The sequence below is a fragment of the Chlorocebus sabaeus genome, chromosome 11, assembly GCF_047675955.1.
Source record: "Chlorocebus sabaeus isolate Y175 chromosome 11, mChlSab1.0.hap1, whole genome shotgun sequence".
Taxonomy (NCBI): Eukaryota; Metazoa; Chordata; class Mammalia; order Primates; family Cercopithecidae; genus Chlorocebus; species Chlorocebus sabaeus.
The window spans coordinates 130,237,208-130,262,355 of record NC_132914.1 but is presented as its reverse complement, the minus strand read 5'-3'; the positions used below and the strand labels follow the sequence as shown (position 1 = coordinate 130,262,355).

The 25,148-nt window shown below is 41.0% G+C and overlaps 1 protein-coding gene and 1 pseudogene across 3 annotated transcripts; both read right to left on the bottom strand.

The window, feature by feature from the left end:
* Positions 1-877: 877 nt before the first annotated feature.
* On the bottom strand, positions 878-23,142 carry ZNF84 (zinc finger protein 84). Of its 3 annotated transcripts, none has more exons than XM_008005342.3 (5): positions 22,905-23,142; positions 18,915-19,119; positions 10,638-10,764; positions 9,871-9,966; positions 878-3,539 (listed from the first exon to the last, which is right to left on the bottom strand). In XM_008005342.3, the coding sequence occupies exons 2-5, from the start codon at positions 18,927-18,929 to the stop codon at positions 1,561-1,563; spliced, it is 2,217 nt and encodes a 738-aa protein (XP_008003533.1). In that variant the 5' UTR covers positions 18,930-19,119; positions 22,905-23,142; the 3' UTR covers positions 878-1,560. The 3 variants fall into 3 exon arrangements, with proteins under 3 accessions (XP_008003533.1, XP_072877390.1, XP_008003535.1); XM_073021289.1 differs by having other exon boundaries at positions 22,809-22,917; XM_008005344.3 differs by lacking the exons at positions 10,638-10,764; positions 18,915-19,119; positions 22,905-23,142 and adding an exon at positions 8,003-8,105 and having other exon boundaries at positions 9,871-9,967.
* A 1,024-nt stretch (positions 23,143-24,166) lies between these two features.
* On the bottom strand, positions 24,167-24,946 carry LOC103239538 (protein tyrosine phosphatase type IVA 2 pseudogene; annotated as a pseudogene).
* Between the last annotated feature and the right edge of the window lie 202 nt (positions 24,947-25,148).

Here is a 25,148-nt window from a genome sequence, read left to right as displayed (position 1 = left end):
TTCAACTTACAATGGGTTTATTGGGATGTAACCCCATTGTAAGTTCAGGATCATATGTACTTTTCCAGTGACCACAGAAATTTGCTAGAAAACAGGCTTCCTTGAATGTCAAAAATGTTTTTCCAGCATAAAATTCCCTAATACTTTATATCTTCAGAAATGGGATTTTTTAGTAATTCATTTATTCATCTAATTTTTACAAGATATTTTATGCAACACAAAAAGCATAATAGCAGCACAAAATATCCATGATACTTTACCACAGTAAATTAAAATAGTGGTATTTGGGTTACATATCACTTAAGATACATATATATATATATATATATATATATATATATATATATATATATATATATAAAATATATGGAGGCATCTCACTAAATGAGAAAAAGATTTGATACAGCACTACTTTATTTCATTTAGTTTGGGTGTTGTAATGTAGTTCAAATATCTTTATTTTGCTAATTCAGTTATATATTACTATGGTTATTCTGTGGTTCCTGCCTTTGCATATTTATTTTATATAAACTGTTACTCAGACTCTGAGGATGCAGAAGACTTACATAATGTTGGCTTCAGTTACTGAATAGAAAGGTCAGTAAAAACAAAAGACCCCTTATGTATGTCTATAATAAGGAAAAAGAAATGGGTTATCACTCAAGGTACTTATTAATGTAGCCATGTTACATGACTTTCCATTTTCTATATTATTGTTAAAAAATAAAAACCAGTGGTGTGTAGTGTGTCTTCACAGACATCAGAGGCACTATAAGGCATATGCATTTCATAATCCCAATTACATTAAATTATATTTCAGTTCAAAACGCAAAACATATGTGACACTAGAAGATAAGCCACAAATACCACTAAGAAATTTCTTAGATGTTTCAATGGCCAATTTATTCACATAATTTTATTCACATATTTTTAAAACTCCACACTTCAAAGTGAACAACTGTCAACCACTTAGAATTGGGTATTTTTGGTACCCACGTCTACAAAAAGTGTATGGCTTCCCTTGACAGTACTATACTGAGGGGCAAGTGTTCCCAGTGTCTTTAAATTGTTAGATTCTCCATAATATGAATTCTCCAAAATACAAAATAGTTTGGTTACTTGTTGCACTATCCCATATTTAGTACTTTCACAGAACTTCATTCCTAAGGGCATTTCCTTATGTACAATGAACTGTCATTTCTTAAAAATATTGCCTCATTTCCTGCATTCATGGGGTTTTCTCTCATCTCCAGTGGGAATATGTCTAATAGCTTAGGAGACTTGACTTCTGGAAGGCTTTTTGATATTCACACGATTCTTCTTTGCTGTGAATGTTCTACTCTGTAAGGCTTCACTATGGTTTGAAAAGTTGTTGAGATGCACTGCATTCATAGGTTCACTCTATGAATTAAGATCAGCTTTCCATACACCACCTCATTTAGAGTTCTCACCCTCAGGGAGTACAGACACATAACACAATGTGACTGTCTAAAAACGTTATCATAATTGCATTTTCTGAAGTCCAAGATGACCTGTCAAAGACTACTATTAACTGTATTTCTAGGATTTTTTTACTGTATGAGTTCTCTGATGATTGATGAGCTGTGACTTCTGTGAGAAAGCTCTCCCACATTCAATGCATTGATAAGGCTTCTCTCCTGTATGAATTCTCTGATGATTTACCAGCTGTGATTTCTGAGAGAAGGCCTTCCTACATTCACTGCATCCGTAGGGTTTCTCACCTGTATGTGTCCTTTGATGTGGTATAAGGTGGGACTTCCGAGAGAAAGCTTTGCCACACTCACTGCATTCAAAAGGCTTCTCTCCTGTATGTATTCTCTGATGATTGATGAGACTTGACTTCTCCCTGAAGGCTTTTCTACATTCATTGCATTCGTAAGGTTTTTCTCCTGTATGAGTTCTCAGATGTCTAATTAGCTCCGACTTCTCAAAAAAAGCTTTCCTACAAAGACTGCATTCATAGGGTTTCTCTCCAGTGTGAATTCTCTGATGGGTATTTAGCTGTGATTTCTGGGAGAAAGCTTTTTCACAGTCCCTGCATTCATACGGTTTTTCTCCAGTATGAGTTCTCTGATGAGTTGCAAGACTTGACTTCTCACCAAAGGCCTTCCCACATTCAGTGCATTCGTAGGGTTTCTCCCCTGTATGTGTCCTCTGATGTGATATGAGATGTGACTTCTGACAAAAGGCTTTCCCGCATTCACTGCATACATATGGTTTCTCTCCTGTATGAATTCTCTGATGATTAGTGAGACTTAATTTTTCACTGAAAGCTTTCCCACACTCACTGCATTCATACGGTTTTTCTCCCGTATGGGTTCTCTGATGTCTAACGAGCTGTGATTTCCTGCTGAAGGCTTTCCCACATTTACTGCATATAAAGGGTTTTTCTCCTGTGTGTGTCATCTGATGCGATATGAGATGTGACTTCTGGGAGAAGGCCTTCCCACACTGAATGCATCCATGAGGTTTCTCTCCTGTGTGGGTTCTCTGATGATTAATGAGACTGGACCTCTCTCTAAATGCTTTCCTACACTCGCTGCATTCATAGGGTTTCTCTCCAGTATGAATTGTCTGATGTCTAATAAGCTCTGACTTCTCAAAGAAAGCTTTTCTACAATCACTACATCCGAAGGGTTTTGTTCCTGTGTGAGTTCTGTGATGTGTAACGAGTTGTGACTTCCTGCTGAAGGCTTTCCCACACTCCCTGCATTCAAAAGGTTTCTCACCGGTATGAATTCTCTGATGGTTAATGAGATTGGACTTTTCACTAAAGGCCCTCCCACATTCACTGCATCCATAGGGTTTCTCTCCTGTGTGTGTTCTCCAATGCGATATGAGATGTGACTTCCGAGAGAAGGCTTTCCCACACTCGCCACACTCATACGGTTTCTCTCCTGTATGTGTCCGCTGATGGGATGTGAGCTGTGACTTTTGGGAGAAGGCTTTCCCACACTGGCTACAATTATAAGGTTTTTCTCCTGTATGAGTTCTGTGATGTGTAATAAACTGAGACTTCTGGGGAAAGGTTTTGCCACAATTACCACAGCCAAAGGCTATGTCTCTTATATGTCTGCTTTGATGTTTAATGAGACTTGGTTTCTTACTGAAGCGCTTCCTACATTCACTGCATTCATAGAGTTTCTCCCCTAAACGATTTCTATGATATATGATAATCTGTGACTTTTTATAGCTCTCTTTATATTTATCACAGTCATAGTACTTTAACCAGGTATCAGTATCCTCAGGCTTGGAATGGAGAAAAAAATTATCAAACACATTAAAGTCATCTGATTCTGCTTTTCCATAATCTCCTTTTGGAATAAGCAAATCTAAATGATGTTTTAAAATCGATCCATCTAAGTCACCTTCATTGTTTGATTTCCTTAAAGGAACAAAGTTCATGTTCAGATTGAAATTTTTTCCAAATGCATCACATTCATGACCTCTTTTTATAATTTTAAGCTTGTCTTGGTTATCCTGGTGCCACATCATGTTACCATTTACATTCCAGACTTCTATAAAGGAAAAAAAAAAATGTTTGGTTGTGCTTTCTAAAAAAAAACCCAAAACCTAGAAATGCTATGTTGAGGGGTTGGCTGCTTTTAAGGCTTAGTTTCCTAGTCTGAAGTAAGTCCCAAGTATAATAACAATCTTCTAGGTATTGCAAGGAACTACTGAAAACAGAAACAGGAAACTGACTGGAGATTAAGTCACCTTTGGTTGTTGACAAATATGTTTATTAAATGGAGAATGTAAAAAACACATGAAAAGCAATGAAAAGCAAAGAAAAAAGGTTGGAAGAAGCTTTGACCCAATGTTTTGAGTAATTAATTCACTCAATACTTTCTGAGTATATACTATGCCCAGGTAGTGTGTGAGGTATAGAGACACAAAAGAAAAAATAAGCTCCTGTTATTATAAAATTTACATTGTAATGGAAAAGATAAAGAAATAATATTTTTAAAACAACAAAACTGTACACTGTAGTAAATACTAAGAAGAAAATGAACATATTTGAAAGAAAAATTAGGTAGTCATTTCAAGCTTAAAGAATGAGAAATATTTTGCATATTGGTTCTCATTCTAAAGTTTTATTTAAGCTTGCCATAAGCATCTTCACGTTGCTATTAAGAAAGCCACTTATGCAACACATTTTCCAAACCATATCATCTTTCATCTAAACTATTCAGGCATAGAACTTTAAAATCCATGTGTACTTTCACTAAAACTATCCCAAGACCCAAGTTCCCATTCTAAAAATAATCTGACAGTTTGACAGTCAGTTGTTACATAGCTCTATTTCCATTATCCTCATGACATAACCATTTATACCATTATAAGTGAACTTCAAAATAAGTATTTTTTGAGACAGGGTCTTGCTCTGTTGACCAGATTGAAGTGTAGTGTTGTGATGCAGCCTCAACCTCGAGGCTCAAGAGATCCTCCTACATAAGCCTCCCAAGTACCCAGAATACACAGGTGTGCAACCACCATGGCTGGCTAATTTTGTTGTTCTTGTAGAGATGGGGTCTCCCTATGTTGTTCAGGCTGCTCTTGAACTCCTGGGCTCGAGCAATTCTCCCACTTTAGCCTCCCAAACCAGTAAGAGACTTGGTCTCTCCCAGAGTGTTGGGGTTTCAGGCATGAGTCAACATGCTGGGCCCATTTTTCAACAAAAATCTATATTTCAAATTTTTTGTGAGGTTGTACCTAGAGGTAAGAAAGATAATCAGTAATGTGAAAACATTCTACAAATTTAAATGTCAACTGAAGGTAATATATTTGTAGAATTATATGGTGGAGGTAGAATCAATAAGATTTGCTGATGTATTTGGTATGGAGAAAATAAAGGAAAAAAGAGAATCTAGAATTACCCTTAGGTTTGGAGTTTGAACAATTTGGTAGATTATGGTGTTAATGCATTAAGGAAAACTGAGGGAGAAATACATGGGTTCAAATCAAGACTCCACTATAAACACATTAATTCTGTTTTTTGAGACAGGGTCTTGCCCTGTCACTCAGGCTGGAGTTTAGTGGTGCAATTATAGCTCACTGCAGCCTTGAACTCCTGGGCTCAACTGATCCTCCCAACTCAGCCTCCTGAGTAGCTGGGACTACAGGTACATGCCACCATGCTCAAGATAATTTTTAGAATTTTTTGTAGCGATGGGATCTCACCATGTTGCTCAGGCTGGTTTCAAACTCCTAGGCTCAAGTAGTCCTTCCACTTCAGCTTCCCAAGTTGCTGGGATTACAGGTGCAGGCCCCCACAACTGACACTGTGTTAGGCCTAACATATTAATTTTGAGATGTATGTGAAGTTTCAATAGAATGGTATCAGAAAATATGGGTGCAGAAAATGAAACATTTATAAATTAAACTTACATTCATGTTATTTTAAATGTTATCAAATTATTGAACTATTAATACTTAAGTATGTGTTTTAAATTTACATCTGCCTTCCCCCATCTTTATTTTTTTTCCTATTAGAAAAATGTAATTGCCTTATATTTGGTCATTTGTGGTATATCCCAAATAGTCCCACTCTCTCCATCACTTTCTCTGCTGTATTCTAAACTATCACATTATCTCAATGAAATACCCTGCTAATTGGTTTCCCTGCTTCCAATTACATTTTCTACTTGGCAGTGAGAATAAACTTTCACAATTCTAAATCAGATTTTACTTTTCAAAATTTCTTGACTCGATTATAACTCCATTGTGTTGCCTACAAGTTGAGATATGATCTAGTTCCCATACTCTCTCCAACTTACCTGCATCTCTCGGGCATACTGACCTCAGCCACATGGGCTTCCATTCTGTTTCTAAAAGTGACTAAATCATTTTCTGACTTAACATATTCTTATTGGTCATTCCTTTTGGAGACACTCTTCCCCATGCTCATTTCACATCTTTCATGTCTACAATTAGTTTTCCCATGTCTTTCTCTGTTATGGACTAAATGTATCTCCTCAAAAATTGTATACCGAAGAAGAACTTCCAGAATGGCTGTATTTGAAGACAGGACCTCTAAGGAAATAAGATTAAATGAGGTCATAAGGGTATGACCCTGATCAAACAGGGTTATCATCTTTACAAAAATAGATATGAGGCCAGGCACAGTGGCCCACCTCTGTAATCTCAGCACTTTGGGAGGCTGAGGCAGACAGATTACTTGAGCCCCAGAGTTTGAGAGCAGCCTGGGCAACACAGTGAAACTTTGTCTGTACAAAAAAAAAACCAAACCTGTTTTTAATTAGCTAGGTGTGGTGGTGCACACCTGTAGTCCCAGATGCTTGGGAGGATCACTTGAGCCCAGGAGGTCAAGGCTGCAGTGACCCATGATTGTGCCACTGCACTCCAGGCTGGGTGAGTGAGACCTTGTCTCGAAAAAGGAAAAAGAAAAAAGAAACCCCACAAGAGATCCATCTATATCTATCTATCTCTTTCTCTCTCTCCATGTACACACTGGGGAAAGGCCATGTGAACACATAGTGAGAGGGTGGCTCTTCACAAGGCAGGAAGAGAGCCCTCCCCAGAAAACAGCCATGCTGGTACCTTGACCTTGGACTTTCCATCTCCAAAACTGGAAAACAAATTTCTGTTGTTTAAGCTCCTCAGAATATGACATTTTGTTATGGCAGACTGAGCAGACTAACCCATTCTCTCATCTAATTTATTTCTGTAATAACACTTAGCAGGATCTGAATTTTTTCCTGCTTACTTACTACCCTGTTCTTTTTTTGTCCTCTAGCAAGTAAACACTATGTCAGTAGGAAATATATCTCTAATGCTCTATTATACCCACAGTACCTGGCACAATAACTTAAAAATAAAAGAAGTCAATAAACATTCTATTTTCTCTGAAGTAGTCTGTGTAGAAAAGAGCTTCAGGCCCGAAACTACCATCCACAGAAAGTCCTGTTTGCAAGATTGGCCCTCCGCTGGTATCTGAGAACATGGGTTTCAGGAATGTCCCTACTATTTCCTAACTGATAATTACTATGCTGAGACTGTATACAAACAGTATGATCAGCACATGTTAGGCAGAGAATACCTACAGGACCAGCTCCCAGTAGACCCTGGGCACTTATCTCTAATGGTCTTTCCTGGGCAGAAACATCAAACACATGTGTTACTGTATTTTTGCTGCAGGGGGATAGTAAACTTTGACCCTTATGGGAAGGAGGGAGCTTAGGAGGCCTGCAAATGGGTTCTTTCAGACTCTGCCTGTGCCTTTTTCATTTGTGATCCAGCGGTGTCCTTATAGTGTCACTGTAATAAATCTTAGTCATAAGTACAAATATGCTGAGTCCAGTGAGTCCTTCTAGTGACTCTGAACATGGGGGGATCTTGGAGACCCTGACACACAGTCCCATTTGTGTAATCTTGATAATTAGCTCTCCACTGCCTTGCAATAAAACAAATGTTCAGTGTTTACGTGCTGAATTTTTTAAAAAAAAGAACACAAATGTCTCATCTTCTTAACTCCTATGTTTCTGGAACTTATTTTCTGGTCTGTCTTTGTAATCCTTTTCAGTAAAGGATTAAACCCACTGGGTGAGTGGATCTCAACTAAAAAGGGCACATAAAAACGACAAGAAGTTTCTCAAATTACAAATCCCAGTCTTACCACATAAAACAAAACAGAAAAACAAAAAACAAAACAAAACAAAACAAAAAAAAAACAGGCATGGTGGCACACACCTGTAGTCCCATCTACTTAGGAGGCTGAAGCAAGAGGATCACTTTAGCCCAGGAATTTGAGGCTGCAGTGACCTATGATCATGCCACCACACTGCAACCTGCGCAACAGACCAAGACCCTGTCTATAAAACCAAACACAAGGCTTTTGGAAAGAAATTTAACAAATATTACATGTTCTATAACTAAAATGAAGACATTTCATTATAAGCCCCTGCATCCATGTGTGCAAACAAAGCTCAGGGACCAACGTTCTAAAAAATATTATACATACTATGATCAGGTCACAGATGGGACTTCAGCAAAAGCGGAGAAAAATTTAGGCTGTGGTAGTCAAGGAACATTTCATAAATATGAATGCAGTGAAACCCCAGTTCCTATGGAAAGGATTAAGAATTTCTAGGTCACTAGTATAATACCCTCAAAAGTTCAAGACATTACATATCTGAAAACACTTGAGAAATGTTTAAATGAAACTGACCGTGAATGGGGGGAAGGAAAAAATAACTGAACAGGCAGCAATAGTGTCATATTATGGAGGTCCTTGAAAGCAAAGATTACAAGTCTGTAGCAGATGCTGCCACCGCCTCACCCATACGCTGACCAGATTCCTACCGGAGGCACTCACCACTCTCTACCCAAGAACCTTCTCGAGCTGAAAGCACAAGACTGGTCTGTATGCAGGGACCCTGGACATTCTGGATACTTACTGCGGCAGAGGAAACCTCAAGATGAGAGATGGGAGTTAGTACATAAATACCTGGGTTTCCTGGTACCTCAGAGTGTCAAGACTGAGGAATATTCTCACAGTGCCTCAGAGGCACTCAGCAGAACTGAGCATCCACCACCCACAGCAGTAGTCAGAGCGTCAGCCCACCCTTCACTGGCAGTAATGCCCCCAGCACTTCCATGGTCTGACTTGTCCATTCTCTCACTACATTTGTGGGGACCGCGTCCCCAATAAGTTCTTACACTCACATAAGTATCTGAGGGTCTGCTTTGGAGGGAACCTGAAGTAAGTCAATGTCACAAAGCAGATAATGAGTAAAGAGGTTCAACTGATTAGAGTAGTGTGGGAAGCTTTAGGAAATAAAATATGGTGGCATCATTAAGGTAGCTTGTAAAATATTAAAAACTGGATCTATCTAGCAATTTGACAACTTCAAAAATGAGACATCATGGACCTAGTTTTAAGTGGAAGTTGAGGAAGGAAGGCTTTAAAAAGATACTTTCCCAATAGAAAAAAAATTTAAAACAACATGAAAGGATGGTAGAAAGGCGTTATTCGGCCATGTGCAGTGGTTTACACCTGTAATCCCAGCACTTTGGGAGGCCGAAGCAGGCGAATCACGAGGTCAGGAGTTTGAGACCAGCCTGGCCAACATGGTGAAACCCCGTCTCCACTAAAAATAAAAAAAAATTGGCCGGGCATGGTGGCATGTGCCTGTAGTCCCAGCTGCTGGGAAGGCTGAGGCAGGAGAATCGCTTGAACCCAGGAGGTGGAGTAGTGAGCTGAGATTGCACCATTGCACTCCAGTCTGGGTGACACTAACGAGACTCCGTCTCAAAAAAAAAAAAACAAAACAAAACAAAAGGAAAGGGATTATTCATATACTTCATGGTGTCTAATCTGTAGGAAAAAAACACAAAGGAACCTAATTTAAAAGGGAGGATAAGGATAAATTGGGAGAAATAATGGCTCCATTTTCTAATATAATGAGACTGAACAGACTGGGGCTTTGGAGGGTGGTCTTTTGGGCATCAGAGATACCCAAACTGAAGACAAAATCGAGATGCTTCAATGGACAAACGGAGGTGTCTTTGACCACAGGGGAAGGAGGGACTGAAAGGGATTAAACATGTGAGGACAGAATACCAAACAAGAAGTCAAGGTCCTAGATGTCACAGAGAATAACGTCATGGCCAAGATAAGCAGGACACATTTCATTTTAAGCTATAAAGAAGCTACGTCTAAATGTGACTTACTTGAGGAGCTAATGTCAATTGTTCTGAGGTACCACCAAAGGTTTAGAGATTTTGGAAAGAGATCCCTAAAGCACATTTCAGAGAGGCCAACCCATCAGTGACCAGATGACACGGGACTTCCGCTTTCTCCCATCTGCCTGGTTCTCACGCACTCACCTGGAGAATCTGAACTTGGAATTTCTCCATCTCCTACCCATGGCTCTTCTCCTTGCTCCAATTTGAAGATGACATCTGGTTTCATAACTTCATATCCTGTTAAGGGAAAAATTACAAAGGCCTTGGGCCCAAATGCTTGGGGTTTAGGGCCTCTGAAGATGAGCAAGGTTTCACATCACAGTTGGCCTGATAAAGCTGTACCTCAACAGAGTAATTCTCAAAGTTACAGTAACAGTCTCCCTGGTGGCTAATAGGGTCTAGTACAAAGCCACTGAACACTTCAGAGGCTCTGGAGCCAGCAAGCCTGGGTTTACATCCAGGCTCTTTAATTTAATAGTTGTTAGTTCTTGGGAAAGTTACTTAACCTCTCTTGGCCTTGATTTTCTCATCAGGAAAAATGGATAACGGTACTAGCCACATAATCTCTGATGATTAAATGAGCTGATATATGTAAAGCACGTGGTATAAGATGTGGTATACAGTAAGTTACATGCATTAGGTGCTACCACTACTGCTCAAACTATTACTCAAACTATTACTACTTAAGTTTCAGAGGCTGCATAACAAACTTATGACTTCATTATTGAAAGGTGAGACCCAAATACTTTCTTGGTGTCATAGTCCAAGCAACTGTGATCTAAATTTCAGGTCTAAAATCATTAAAAATTTCAGAAGCCTAACTACAGGCTTCTGAAACTTCCCAGCAACTAAAAATAAAAGGCAATGCATTGGGCATGGTCCGAGATACTCAAGAAAGCTTTTATTACCCAGTGACACTAGGCTGCTATAGTTCTCCAACATCACATCCTTGTATAAATTCTTCTGAGAGGGATCCAGGAGCTGCCACTCTTTTTGGGTGAAGTCCACAGATAAATCATCAAATGAGAATGACTCCTGTAAGAGCACAATCCTAGTAAACCTGAAGCAGTTAACACTGTATGATGTGAGAAAAAAATACTAGAGTTTGAGCACTTTATTCTCATAACAAGTTATACAAAATGCCTACTATGTCCCTACCTTTGCATATTTGGTGTGATAAAATGTCATTGTGCATTCTTCCATCCTTCCATTTATACAACTGTTAACCTGAAGAATAAAGAGAGAGGCTCTCCAGAAGAAAATGATGTTTATTTGGGAACAGAGTACTGCCATGGGAAGACACGTGCCACAGTAAACTACATGTGTATTCAGGGAAGTAAAGAAAGACAAAGGTGTCTACAGTTATACCACCCTCAACGCGCCCGGTCTCGGAAGCTAAGCAGGGTCGGGCCTGGTTATTACTTGGATGGGAAGAAAGACGAAAGTTTTTAAACGAAAAAAATGAGGTGTGGCCGGGCGCGGTGGTTCAAACCTGTAATCCCAGCACTTTGGGGGGCCAAGATGGGTGGATCACAAGGTCAGGAGATCAAGACCATCCTGGCTAACATGGTGAAACCCCGTCTCTACTAAAAAAAATACAAAAAACGGCCGGGCGCGGTGGCTCAAGCCTGTAATCCCAGCACTTTGGGAGGCCGAGACGGGCGGATCACGAGGTCAGGAGATCGAAACCATCCTGGCTAACTCGGTGAAACCCCATCTCTACTAAAAAATACAAAAAAAAAAAAAAAAAACTGGCCGGGCGTGGTGGCGGGCGCCTGTAGTCCCAGCTACTTGGGAGGCTGAGGCAGGAGAATGGCGAGAACCCGGGAGGTGGAGCTTGCAGTGAGCTGAGATCCGGCCACTGCACTCCAGCCTGGGCGACAGAGCAAGACTCCGTCTCAAAAAAAAAAAAAAAAAATACAAAAAACTAGTCGGGCGAGGTGGCGGACACCTGTAGTCCCAGTTACTCAGGAGGCTGAGGCAGGAGAATGGCGTGAACCCGGGAGGCGGAGCTTGCAGTGAGCTGAGATCCGGCCATTGTGCTCCAGCCTGGGCGACAGAGCGAGACTCCGTCTCAAAAAAAAAAAAAGAAGTGCATCACATAATTGTTTTGAAACAGTTCTCCTTGGCTACAAAGATCAATAATAAGGGTGACACCAGTCCAAAGCTGGACAGGCAGCTGCTGGGCAGATGTCCCAATAAAAGTATTTTTGTGCAAGGCTTCAATGGCCTTTGTACAAGGCTGTGGCTTTTGCAGTCTTTTGTGATAATTTTTATCAGGCATGCAAGTGTGAGAACACTCTTTTCACAGGCTTCCCCAGCTCTACCTGTCGGGGTTAAAAAAAAAAAAAAAATTCACACTAGTGACTCCATTTTGATTCTGACGACTTCACAGAAGACACGCAAACTGGAATAGGTGACTTTAAACCCCCTGAACCACCAATAAAATATTTACTGAACCTCAAATTTGGCACTGGAAGAGGTAGTAGCAAAAGAAAGAAAATAGGATAGGCAAGGGGGCTCACAACTATAATCCCAGCACTTTGGGAGGCCAACACAGGAGGATCACTTGAGCCCAAAAGTTTGAGAGCAAACTGAGTAATATAGTGAGATCTTGTATCCACAAAAAATATACATATAAATATTAGCTGGATATGGTGGTACATGCCAGTAGTCCCAGTTACTTGGGAGGCTGAGGTGGGAAGACTGCTTGACCCTGGGAGGTTGGGGCTTCAGTGAGCTGTGATTGCACCACTGCACTGCAGCTTGGGTGACAGAGTGAGACCCCATCTCAAAAACAAACCAATACACAAAAATACCAAGAAGGAAGATAACAAAATAATACTTTCAAAAGTCACATTGTCTTACAGAGGGCTGCAAACATGAACTTACAAATAAAATAAACTTATAATAACTAAGAAATAAAGGAGAGTACAGTGTGGATAAAAAGCAGGGAGTGCTTCACTCTATTTGAGTGTAAAGTTAGGCTCTATGCAAAAGGTAAAATTGAAATGAGTTTTAGAAAATTAGTTGTTTTCCACAAAAACAGAGGAGGCAAAGGCGTTCTGGGAGAAGCAGCTTTGATTTAAAAAACAAAAACAAAAAACTGTGAGGACTGAGGAGATACAAAAACATCAGTCTGACAGGATAATAGGGAATGGGATAGTGATGAGATTAAAGGCCACAGTGGGGGCTGGGGCAGAAAGTGGTTAGTTTAGCTAGGACACTTTCTTGTTGCCAAGTTAGCCATGAAACACCTTACAAGAAAGGGGATGATAGAATCAAACAGATTTTAGAAAAGTGACTAGATTTTGGATCAAGATTGATTTCTGTCTCAAAGTCTCCTAAGATAAAAAGAAAACACAAGCACACATCTTTTAAAAATCTAGAATGCCACCGGAAAATCAAAAAATAAATTTGACCCTAATAGCACATGATACGCTTTAAAAGGAGTCAAAGAATTTGAAGACAGATCTACAGAAACTGTCAGTTTTGAACAGACAGAAAATGACTTAAAAATGAACAGAGCTCAGGACACTATCAAATAATACCAAAGAATCTAACGTGAGTGTCACAGAGTCCCAGAAAGAGAAAAGAAAGAGCATGGTGAAAATAAAGTCTCAAGAAATGATAGCTGAATATTCTGTAAAACTGGCAAAAGATATAAACCAAAACATTCAAGAAGTTCAGTCAATGCCAGGCAATAAACATGAGGAAATCCATTCCCAGACACATCATACATGGCTAGAAAGAAAAAAAAATCACAACACTTAAAGGGAACAGCAATTCAGAAAACTGCAAATTTCTTTCTTTCTTTTTTGAGACAGAGTTTTGCTCTGTCACCCAGGCTGGAGTGCAGTGGCACAATTATTGCTCGCTGTAACCTCTGCCTCCTAGGCTCAGGTGATTCTCCCACCTCAGCTTTCTGAGAAACTGGGACTACAGGTGCATGCCACCATACCCAGTTAATTTCTGTTTGTTTGTTTTTCAGACACAGTCTTATTCTGTCACCCAGGCTGGAGTGCAGTGGCCTGATCTTGGCTCACTACAACCTCCACCTCTCAGGTTCAAGCAATTCTCCTGCCTCAGCCTCCTGAGTAGCTGGGATTACAGGCACCTGCCACCATGCCTGACTAATTTTTGTATTTTTAGTAGAGACGAGGTTTCGCCATGTTGGCCAGGCTGGTCTCGAACTCCTGACCTCAGGTGATCCACCCACCTCGGCTTCCCAAAGTGCTGGGATTACAGGTGTGAGCCACTGCACCTGGCTGAGAGTAAGCAAATTAATTATTGTCTCAGGCTGGCGTGGGAAGAGGAATTGACCAAAAACGTCACAAAGATTGTTTTGGGGTGAGGAAAATCTTCTAAAACTAGACTGTGATGATGGTTATACAGTATAAGTTTACTTAAAAATCACTGAATTATACATTAAAATGGAGGATCTTATTGAGGTCATACTTCAATAAGGCTGTTAAAAGATATTATAGGCTGGACGCAGTGGCTCAACCCTGTAATCCCAGCACTTTGGGAGGCCGAGACGGGCTGATCACGAGGTCAGGAGATCGAGACCATCCTGGCTAACGCGGTGAAACCCCGTCTCTACTAAAAAATACAAAAAACTAGCCGGGCGTGGTGGCGGGTGCTTGTAGTCCCAGCTACTTGGGAGGCTGAGGCAGGAGAATGGCGTAAACCCGGGAGGCGGAGCTTGCAGTGAGCTGAGATCTGGCCACTGCACTCCAGCCTGGGCGACAGAGCGAGACTCCGTCTCAAAAAAAAAAAAAAAAAAAAGATATTATAAACTTGTGCCAACATACTTGACAACTTAGATGAAATAGCTATATTCCTTTTTTTTTTTTTTTTTGAGATGGAGTCTCGCTATGTTGCCCAGGCTGGAGTGCAGTGTAGCGCAATCTCAGCTCATTGCAAGTTCTGCCTCCCGGGTTCATTCTCCTGCCTCAGCCTCCCGAGTAGCTGGGATTACAGGCAACCGCCACCATGCCTAGCTAGCTTTTTGTATTATTAGTAGAGATGATCTTTCACCATGTTGGCCAGGATGTTCTCAATCTCTTGATCTCATGATCCACCCTACTCAGCCTCCCAAAGTGCTGGGATTACAGGTGTGAGCCACCGCACCCGGCCAAATAGCTATATTCTTTGAAAAACAATGAACCCAAAGTGACAAGAAGAAACAAAATCTGAATTAATCCTGTAACAGTTAAAGAAACTGACCCCACAATTTAAAACGTTCCCTCAAAGAAAATGCAAGATCTATGTAGTTTCAGTGGTGATTCTTCCAAACATTTAAATAAAATGATCTGGCCAGGTGTGCTGGCTCATGCCTATAATTTCAACTATTTGATAGGGTGAGGCAGGAGAACTGTTTGAGGCCAGGAGTTCCAGACCAGCTTGGGCAATATAGTGAGAACCTGTCACTACCAAAAAAAAAAAAAAAAAAAAAAACTTTAAACTAGCTGGACTTAGTAGGATGTGCCTGCAGTCCCATCTCCTTGGGAGGCTGAGGTGGGAGGCATGTTCAAGTCCAGGAGTTCAAGGCTGCAGTGAACTATGACTGTGCCACTGCACTCTATCCTGGGTGACAGAGTGAGACCATACCTCTTAAAAGAAAAAGAAAAAAAAAGTTATTGCTGATGTTTTTATTAATATGAAAAATCTAATCAAATCTAAAGAAAAATCATTAGAACTAATAAGTGAGCTTAAGAAGTTCCTGGACTGGCGTGGCGGCACACGCCTTTAATCCCAGCATTTTGGGAGCCCGAGGTGGGTGGATCACAAGGTCAGGAGTTTGAGACCAGCCTGACCAATATGGTGAAACCCCATCTCCACTAAAAAAAAAAAAAAAAAAAAAAAACACACAAAAATTAGCTGGGTGTGGTGGCACACCTGTAGTCCCAGCTACTTAGGAGGCTGAGGCAGGAGAATCGCTTGAACCCGGGAGGCAGAGGTTGCAGTGAGCCGAGATTGTGCCACTGCACTCCAGCCTGGGTGACAGAGTGAGACTCTGCCTAAAAAAAAAATAAAAAATAAAATAAAAAAGAAGTTCCTGTATACAAAGTTAATATGCCAAAATATAGCGTACTTCCATGTTTTGGCAAGAAAAGTCTTTCAAATAACAAAATTTCAGATACCATTTACTGTAGAAATGACTAATGGCAGGTTTGGGACAAAAAGATGAAACCTGTGCCTTGACAGATTCATCAAAAGAAATATCAAAGTAACGTCACCATTTTGCAACTCCCAATGAAATAATCCATCTATGCCATGATCATTTAAAAAATGCTGGCCGGGTGCAGTGACTCACAACTGTAATCCCAGTACTTTGGGAACCCAAGGCAGGAGGATTGTCTGAGCTCAGGAGTTCGCAACCAGCCTGGGCAACATAGTGAAACCCCGTCTCCACTAAAATACAAAAAATTAGCTGGGCATGGGAGCGTGCATCTGTAGTCCCAACTATTCGGGAAGATGAGGCAGGAGAATCACTTGAACCCAGGAGGCAGAGGTTGCAGTGAGCCAAAATCGCACCACTGCACTCGGCCTGGTGACAGAGTGAGACTCTGTTTCAAAAAAAAAATGTTACCACAATCCAAGTTCTTTCTGAAGACAAGCAAACATGTGTCTTCTGAAAGAAGTACATACCACAACCTCTGAAGCATTCTTGCCCAAAAAAGCTAAACTTGAATGTGACCAACCCTCTAGATTAGATCTGTCCAACATAACTTTCTGTGATGATGGGAATATTCTTTAACTACGCTATCCAATTCATGGATCTCTAACTTGTGGCTACTGAGCATTTTGAAATGTGGCGAGCGTGACTGTGGGATTTAATTTTAATTAATTTAAATTCAAATAGTCCTGTGTGGCCAGTGACTTCTGTACTGGACAGCACAACTCTAAATTTATCTATTTATAGCAAATACAGATGACAAACATATTAACACCACCAAATACAGGTGACAAACATTAACAACACTGTTGCAAGTGGCAAAATCCACACAGTAGGAAACTATACAGAAAAATGACCTGGCTTCTTTAACGAATAATTTGGCTAGAAAAAAGTAAGAACCAACAGATTAAAGGAGATTGAAGAGACAGATGAACCAACTGCATTGTATGAACCTTACTGGGATTCTGATTCAAACAACTAACCACCAACCTCTGAATGTTACGAGAGAACTGGAAATGCAAACACTGACTAGACATCAAGAAGCCACCTCGCCGGGCACGGTGGCTCACGCCTGTAATCCCAGCACTTTGGGAGGCCGAGGCGGGCAGATCACAAGGTCAGGAGATTGAGATCATCCTGGCAAACACAGTGAAACCTCGTCTCTGCTAAAAACAGAAAAAGTTACCAGGGTGTGGTGGCGGGTGCCTGTAGTCCCAGCTACTCGGGAGGCTGAGGCAGGAGAATCACTTGAACCCGGGAGGCAGAGGTTGCGGTGAGCCAAGACTGCACCATTGCACTCCAGCCTGGCAACTGAGTGAGACTCTGTCTCAAAAAAAATAAAAAATAAAGAAGCCACCTCAATTGGAGGAAGGACTGCAGTTGCAATTGTAGTGAATGTCACAAAATGTGAAGTGAAAGAAGACAGAAGTGAGCATATACTACAGCAGACAAAATCAAATATAGTGTTTAAGAATGCGCAGAGAGGAGCAGAACTATAAAGTCAGGAAATGGTTACCAAAAAGGATCCTGGTTACCTCTGTCAGGAGGAAGAGGCTGTGATAATTGGGAGAGGGCAATGAAGGGACTCACCTGGGCTACGAATATTCTATTTCTTGACCTGAGTGGTGGTTTCATGCATATTCCACTGACAATAATTCATCAAACTGTATTTTTTAAAATGTACTTTTCTGCATGTAAATTAGGCCTTACAGTTTAAAAAGGTAAAAAGTAAATAATTATGGTCACGAAGTCCTGCTCTGGCATTCTATCCTTGGGACATACTCTGAAGAATGCTATGAAAAATGCCGTAAGGTTCATGCATTTATTAGCGTTTCTCCTGAGAACATTTACCCACCACAGTAGCCCCCACCTATCCACAAAGGAGATGTTCCAAGACCCCAGTGGATGCCTGAAACCAGACAGTACCAAACCCTATAAAGACTACGCTATTTTCCTGCACATACATACCTATGGTGAAGTTCAGTTTATGAATTAGGTACAGTAAAAAATAAATAACAACAATAATAAAATAGAACAATTATAACAACATAGTGTAATAAAAGTTACCACACACTGAGACTATAACTTTTGCAGTGTGAGGTGTGACAGCAGAATTAGCATGTATTTATTTTTCCTTCTTCACAATTTCATGAATAAATTTGTTCTTACCATAGACCTTAGCAACCTCAGCCTACCTTTTTCGTTATGTTTAGAACTTTCACCTTTTCACTTGGAGCTTCTCTTTGATATATCTGAATTACTAGCATCACTACTTTTATGTATGGCAGCCATTATTAAGTAAAATAAGGGCTACTAAAATACAAGCACCGTATTACCATGAGCTGATCTGACAGCTCAGATGGCTCCCAAGTGACTGACAGGTAAGCAACATATACAGCATGGATCTGCTGGACCAAGGGATGAGGCAGGTCCTGGGTGGAACGGTGCAAGAGTTCATCATGCTTCTCAGAACAGGAAGCAATTCAAAACTTACAAATTGCTTATTTCTGAAATTTTCTATTTAATAGTTTCAAACCATGGGAAATTGGGAAATTAAAACTGCAAAAATCAAAACTGCAGATAAAGAGGAACTACTGCATATCTCTTATTCATAATACTTCATCAAGGAAAAATAAATGGACACCTGATAACCAAGAAATATTTACTTCCTATGGGCAATTACCTTTAAACCATGCAAAGCATATAAAAGTTCACATTTCTCTATTACGACTGCCAAAAATTTGAAAACAAAGTTTGCAGCTCAAATGCAGTAATTACGTAAGATGTTATGGCTTTAAATATGCTATAAATACTCAACCCTAAGAACTTGTCATGGTCCAATAGTTAATATATCACTGTGCCAATTTTGTTCCAATCCTGATCATCTATTCTGAGGCTATTTTCCTCTGATTTCTTAACTATTTAAACTTTTCTTTTTCACTGGAAGGCTTACACATCTCTTTTAATTCCCTGGGAAAAAATAAGAACTAAACAATCAACTCACCTGTAACATGGTCATTTTCTGCTGCTGTACGAGATGATCAGCAAGGCTGAGACGGGTTCTACTGTGCGTCTCTTCTGCTTCTGCCCCAAAACTGTGGAGTGAGGGCTTGGCTAGGTCTTCTACACTGAGAATGAATTCCTGGTTCCAGCAACAACTTTTTTATCTCACATGAGCACGCTTATTTGTAGGGACCAGGATCTGTGGACTTTGGGAGAAATGTACTTCAACCGGTATATTCACATTGCACACTAAATCTTTTTCTGTCTTGCTAGGAACTTGGAATTAATGATCATCTAAGGCCAGAGGTATGCTCGCTATATAACTGAAACAGGGTTCTCAGGGAAACAGAATATAGTAAAATGGAACAGTGGAAGCCTAGGTCTCTGCAAACAGATAAGGAAATATCAGAAATAAAGTAACTGTGAGATTCACTCAATATTCACTGTGAACGCCGAAATGCAAGTCAGTCTAACAGGTGCTGTTAGGAAAATACAGTTTATACGATTTGTATGAAAACAGATCTGAGTTTCAATCAACTTTTTTCCTTTACCAGTTAGATGACTTTTGGCAAAAACAAATTTCACCATTCTGATGACTTTTGGCAAAAACAAATTTCACCATTCTGAGCATAGTTTCCTATCAAAATCTTCTATTAATATATCCTTAACTTATGTCTGCCAATTCTATCCATTTCAGAAGGAAATGGGTTAAAATCTCACAATATGACTAGATTAGTCAGTTTTTCCTTATAATTCTGCTGATGTTTGGATTATATGCTTATGGCTATATTGTTTGATGCATCATGGTTAAATAGAGGGTTTTAAAACATCATTGTGTAACAATGCTTCATACCCCAAATAATGCTTTTTGCCTTAAAATCTATTTTATCTTAGACGAAGTCTGCAACATCAGCATTCTTTCTTTTTTTTTTCTTTGGTAGGGTCTTGCTCCCTCACCCAGGCTGGCATGCAGTGGCACAATCATAGCTCACTGCAACTTTGAACTCCGGGCTCAAGGGATCCTCCTGCCTCAGCCTCCCAAGTAGCTGGGACTACAGGTTTGTGTGCCTCCATCCCCAGTTAACTGTTTTTGTATTTTTTTTTTTTTTGGTAGAGACAGGATCTCACTATGCTGCCCAGGATAGTCTCGAACTCCTAGGCTCAAGTGATCCTCCCGCCTCAGCCCCGCAAAGTGCTGGGATTATAGGCATAAAACACCACAACTGGCTTCAGCATTCTTTTGGTATTTACCTGGTATGTTATCATCTGTTCGACTACACTTAAAATCTCAGCATCATTATCTTTGTCCCTTATAAGCAGCTCAGAGCTCAAATGTATTGGTGTTTAAAAATAAATAAATAAATAAATAAATAAATCCAAATTGGCTGGGTGCGCTGGCTCACACCTGTAATCCCAGCACTTTGGGAGGCCAAGGCGGATGGATCACCTGAGGTCAGGAGTTCGAAACCAGCCTGACCAACATGATGAAACCCTGTCTCTATTAAAAATACAAAAATAAACCGGGCGTGGTGGCACGCATCTATCTGTAAGCTTAGCTACTTGGGAGGCTGAGGCAGGAGAGTTGCTTGAACCTGGGAGGTGGAGGTTGCAGCGAGTGGAGATTGTGCCACTGGACTCCAGCCTGGGACAACAAAAGTGAAACTTCATCTCAAAAAAAAAAAAAAAATCCAAACCAACAGTCTGTCTTTTAACTGACAAATTGAATACATTTAATGCTTATTGTGGTTATTGTTTTTTTCCCCCTCCTTTCTTGCCTTCAAAGCCTCGATTTCTGTATTTGCTACAATGGTGAGGATAAAGTGGACCTCACAATGGGAGTCTAAGAAACAAAAGAGGTATTAAAAGGAAAGCGACTTGGGCCTTGTAATAACTGTTACAGCTAACGTTCCAGTGCTTTCTATATGTGAGACAATATACTAAGCATTTTAAGTTTAACTCTTACGCACAACCCTATGAGGTGTTTAACATAATCTCCGTTTTACAAAGAGAAAACTGGGACAATGAGTGATCGTAAAATGTGCCTGTGATTGTACATTTAGTAAGTAGCAAAATTCAAATGTTAATTCTCTATCCTGCTACATTCAAAGCATGTACTACTAAAGTCATATCGTCATTTGAGCGTATCTACATGTACAAACACACAACATAAATCCTGGAGTCAGCTCCTATTTCCATGCACACATTCAGTCACTAATTCCCACAAAAACACAAATGAAGGACGGCCTGCCTCAACCCTGTACCACACTAACAAGCAGCACTTTAACTTGTTTTTTGTGGTTCAAACTTCAGTGCCAACTCAGAAACACACAGCAGTTTCTCCCAGTTATACAAGAAATGACTCCTTTATACCTTAAATTGTGATAATACATAAATCTTAGAACAGAAGCTGGCACACAGTCACACTAAACATATATTAGCTATAATTATTATTATAAAAGTAAAATATGATGGCAAAACATAAAAAATGTACACAAGCTAAATAAGAACTATTATCTATGATCTCACCACAGGTAACCATTCTTGAGATGGTGGACACTATTGTGATATTTTTCATAAAATGGAAGCATAGGGTCATATTTAAAAACTGTTTTTGTTTTTTTCCCATTATGTGAAGAACATCTTTCCAGGTCAATAACCTTATTTCTGTAAGATATCAACAACTTATATAAAATAATGAAAAAGTAAAATCCTACTCATAATTGAAAAAAAGTCATAAAATATGTAGGAATATCAAGACCCATATGAAGCATACTAAAAACACCAATGAAAACTATAAAAATAGAATTAAAGAAATTTATAATTCGATTTTATTTTGGGATAGGAAGACTTCATATTGTGAAGATAATTTGACCTCAAATGATTTATATAACTCATTCAACTCCACTCAGAATCTCAAAATTCTGAAGTTTACGTGTAAGGAAAAAGGTTCAAGAACAGTTTGAACACTTTTTTTTTTTTTTTTGAGACAGGGTCTTACTGTGTTGTCCAGGCCGAAGCGCAATGGCATAACCATAGCTCACTGCAGCCCTGAACTCCTGGGCTCAAGTGATCCTCCCACCTCAGCCTACAGAGTAGCTGGGGCTACAGGCATACCCTACCACACCTGGCCTGGACGCTTTTGGAAACACAAAATAATGAATGTGAACAGGCCTACTGTAATACATATAAATTATAATAATTATAACATCTGACAGTGGCTTCAGAGAGGTTATACAGATGAAAAAAGCAGAACTGTCTATGCAAGAGTCAGCATGTAATAGATGTAGCACTTCAAAGCCATGAGTAAAACTAAATTATTTAATGCATACGAGAATATTTGAAAGGAAATAAAGGTAGCTATTTCATACAACTACTTCCAGATGGATTAAATTTTTAAATAATGGAAACCCTAAGAATGTCTAAAAAAAAAAAAAAAACCACAGGTGAATGAATATATGCATAATTTGAGGGGAGATGTCGCCACATGATACAAAAGACAAAAGTCATTTAAAAAAATGTAAAACAGTCAATAAACGTAACCATTAAAAAATACAGGGCCAGGCATGGTGGCTCACACCTGTGAGCCCAGCGCTTTAAAAGACTCTTTCGACACCGGCAGAGCCAGGCTGCGGGCGGCTGCGGTCCAGCAGGGCAGCCGCGCCTCAGGGCCACGGCTCGGCAACGGCGCTGGCCCGCGGTGGAGGCCGAACGCACCCGAGGCCCCCGCCAGCGCCTCCACGCCCGCCTGAAAGGACGCCCAGGAGCGGCGCCTCCGGAAAGGCCGTGCCCGCCCCACAGCCCAGAACCCGCGCGGCTCCGCGGCCCACGGCATCTTCACGAGCCGGCCCAGCCCCACCCCGCCCCAGCCCCGAGTCCGCGCGCGGACGTCCAGGACCTTGAAGCCGAAGCCCTCCGCGGCCACTCCCGCGCGCCTCCCCCGCCATCCCTGGAGCCCCCAGCGCCGGTCCCGCATTAAACGCACTGAACTCACAAAAGACGCCGCCGCCGAGTCGCGCTCGAGCACGCGCGCCCGCGGCCCCGCGATCACGTGACGCCGCCCGTTCCCGCGCCCCGCGCACGCGCCGGAGCCGCCGGCCTTTGTGCGCTCCCGCGCGGCTCCGAACGGGCCGGGACGAGTAGGGGACTGCACACGAGCACACGCGCACACGCGCACACGCGCACACTCCCCTCTCACGTGGCAGCGAAGGACAAAGAGGAAGAAAGGGCCGCCAGCAAGCTTTGCCACGAGTGCATATGCGCATGCGCGAAGGGCGGAGCCACTGCGAACTCAACTTCCCAGGGTGCCCCGCATCCGGAAGTGCCTGTCGCCTGGAGACGCAGTGACGCCAAACTGGCTCACACGGTTTTCTGAGAAACATGAAGGGAAACCGAATCCACCAATACTCTTTTTTTTTTTTTTTTTTTGAGACGGAGTCTCGCTCTGTCGCCCAGGCTGGAGTGCAGTGGCGCGATCTCGGCCCACTGCAACCTCCGCCTCCCGGGTTCAAGCAATTCTGCTGCTCAGCCTCTCGAGTAGCTGGCACTACAGGCTCCCGCCGCCACGCCCGGCTAATTTTTTGTATGTTAGTAGAGACGGGGTTTCACCGTGTTGCCCAGGCTGGTCTCGAACTTCTGAGCTCAGGCAATCCGCCCGCCTCGGCCTCCCAAAATGCTAAGATTACAGGCGTGAGCCACCGCGCCCGGGCCACCAATACTTTAAAAAGACAATTGGTTTGACTTCAGTTGAGGAAACCAGAAAAAAAAAAAATATATTTACGGAAAGAAGCTAAGAATTAACAGAAAAAAAGTAAAGCTGATCCATAACTCGAGTGGTAGGGAGAATTATAGGTAAGTCACGATGCTTATGCAAGAGAGATGACTCCGGGGAGATGGAGGAGAGGAGAGAGATGAAAAAAGAGAAATAACCACAAACATAGGAAATTGAACGTGGAATCTTAAAAAGGCAAACTCATAGAAACAGTGGAAGTGTGGTCACCAGAGGTCAGGTGGCAAGAGTGGGAAATGAGATGTTGGTCAGATGTTTTAAAAAGAGAACAAACTTGCAGTTATAACATGAATAAGTTCTGGAGACCTAATGGGCAGCATGGTGACTACAGTTTCTAATGTATCGTGTATTTGAAATTCACTTAGAGTAAGTGAAATACTCTCATCACACATACCCGAAGGGTAACTATGTGAGGTGATGGATACATTCATTAGCTGGATTGTGTCAGTCTCTTCACAATGATATATCAAAAGATCCTGTTGTCACCTTGAATAGATACAATTTTATTTAATTTTTTCTTAAACATTTTATTGATGTTATAGAGGGATTTCTTTTGTTTGCATTTTTCCAGCCACTGGGAGAGTGGCTGAGTACTGAGCCTATCACTACTTGGATGATACAGGTAAGACTCCAGATTCAGCTTCCAAGTACTAGAGTTCCTCTAAAGTGCCACAATCAAGCCGGCCTTCATTTACATTTCTACTGAACATGGCAATGCCCACCGGTATCTCTGAAGTGTAATTGCATCTTAGGTTGGCATTTCTCCAAGTAAAGCAGCTGTTTGGAATTGAATGCTCCCCTTCTTTTTTGTCTTATAAACTGAACTGCATCTTCGTGCTTAATTCCATATTCAGTCAAAGCAAGTGCCGCCAGCACAGGTGCCCTTCCCAATCCCACAACACAATGCACTGCCATGCAGCAATCTGGCTTTTCATGCCATTTGGTGTTTAACAGGTTTAGCCAATCATCTGCTATCTGATTAGGTGGTGGAGCTTCGTCGTCAAATGACCAATCAAAAATGTGGATTCCTTGTTTTTCAACTGGAACTTTACCAAATGTAGCATCACAAACTCAAACCAAAAGTGTCACTCCACACTTCTCACATTCCTCTGTGAACCTGTTGCAGTGGCACTGGTAGACTTGTGGGTTATGAGAAAATGCGTGTTCCTGTAGATCTCCACAGGGGCTGGACAGTCAGTCCATTCTGGCAAAGAAAAAGTGTGAGCATGTGTGTGAGTAATGGGGAAAGTGAAAAGAAATTAATAAATCTTGAAATGTTTCACAGCAGAAAACTTTTTAATCTTTTATTTTTAGATCACTAGACTGCCTATTATTGATCAGTGTTTTTTTCGACTTAACTTGTCTATTCCTTATGAAGCTACTATCTTCAAGATAAGCAGAATTGTTCAGAACCCGCTGGAATCCAACCTCAATTTAGGCCTCAATTTC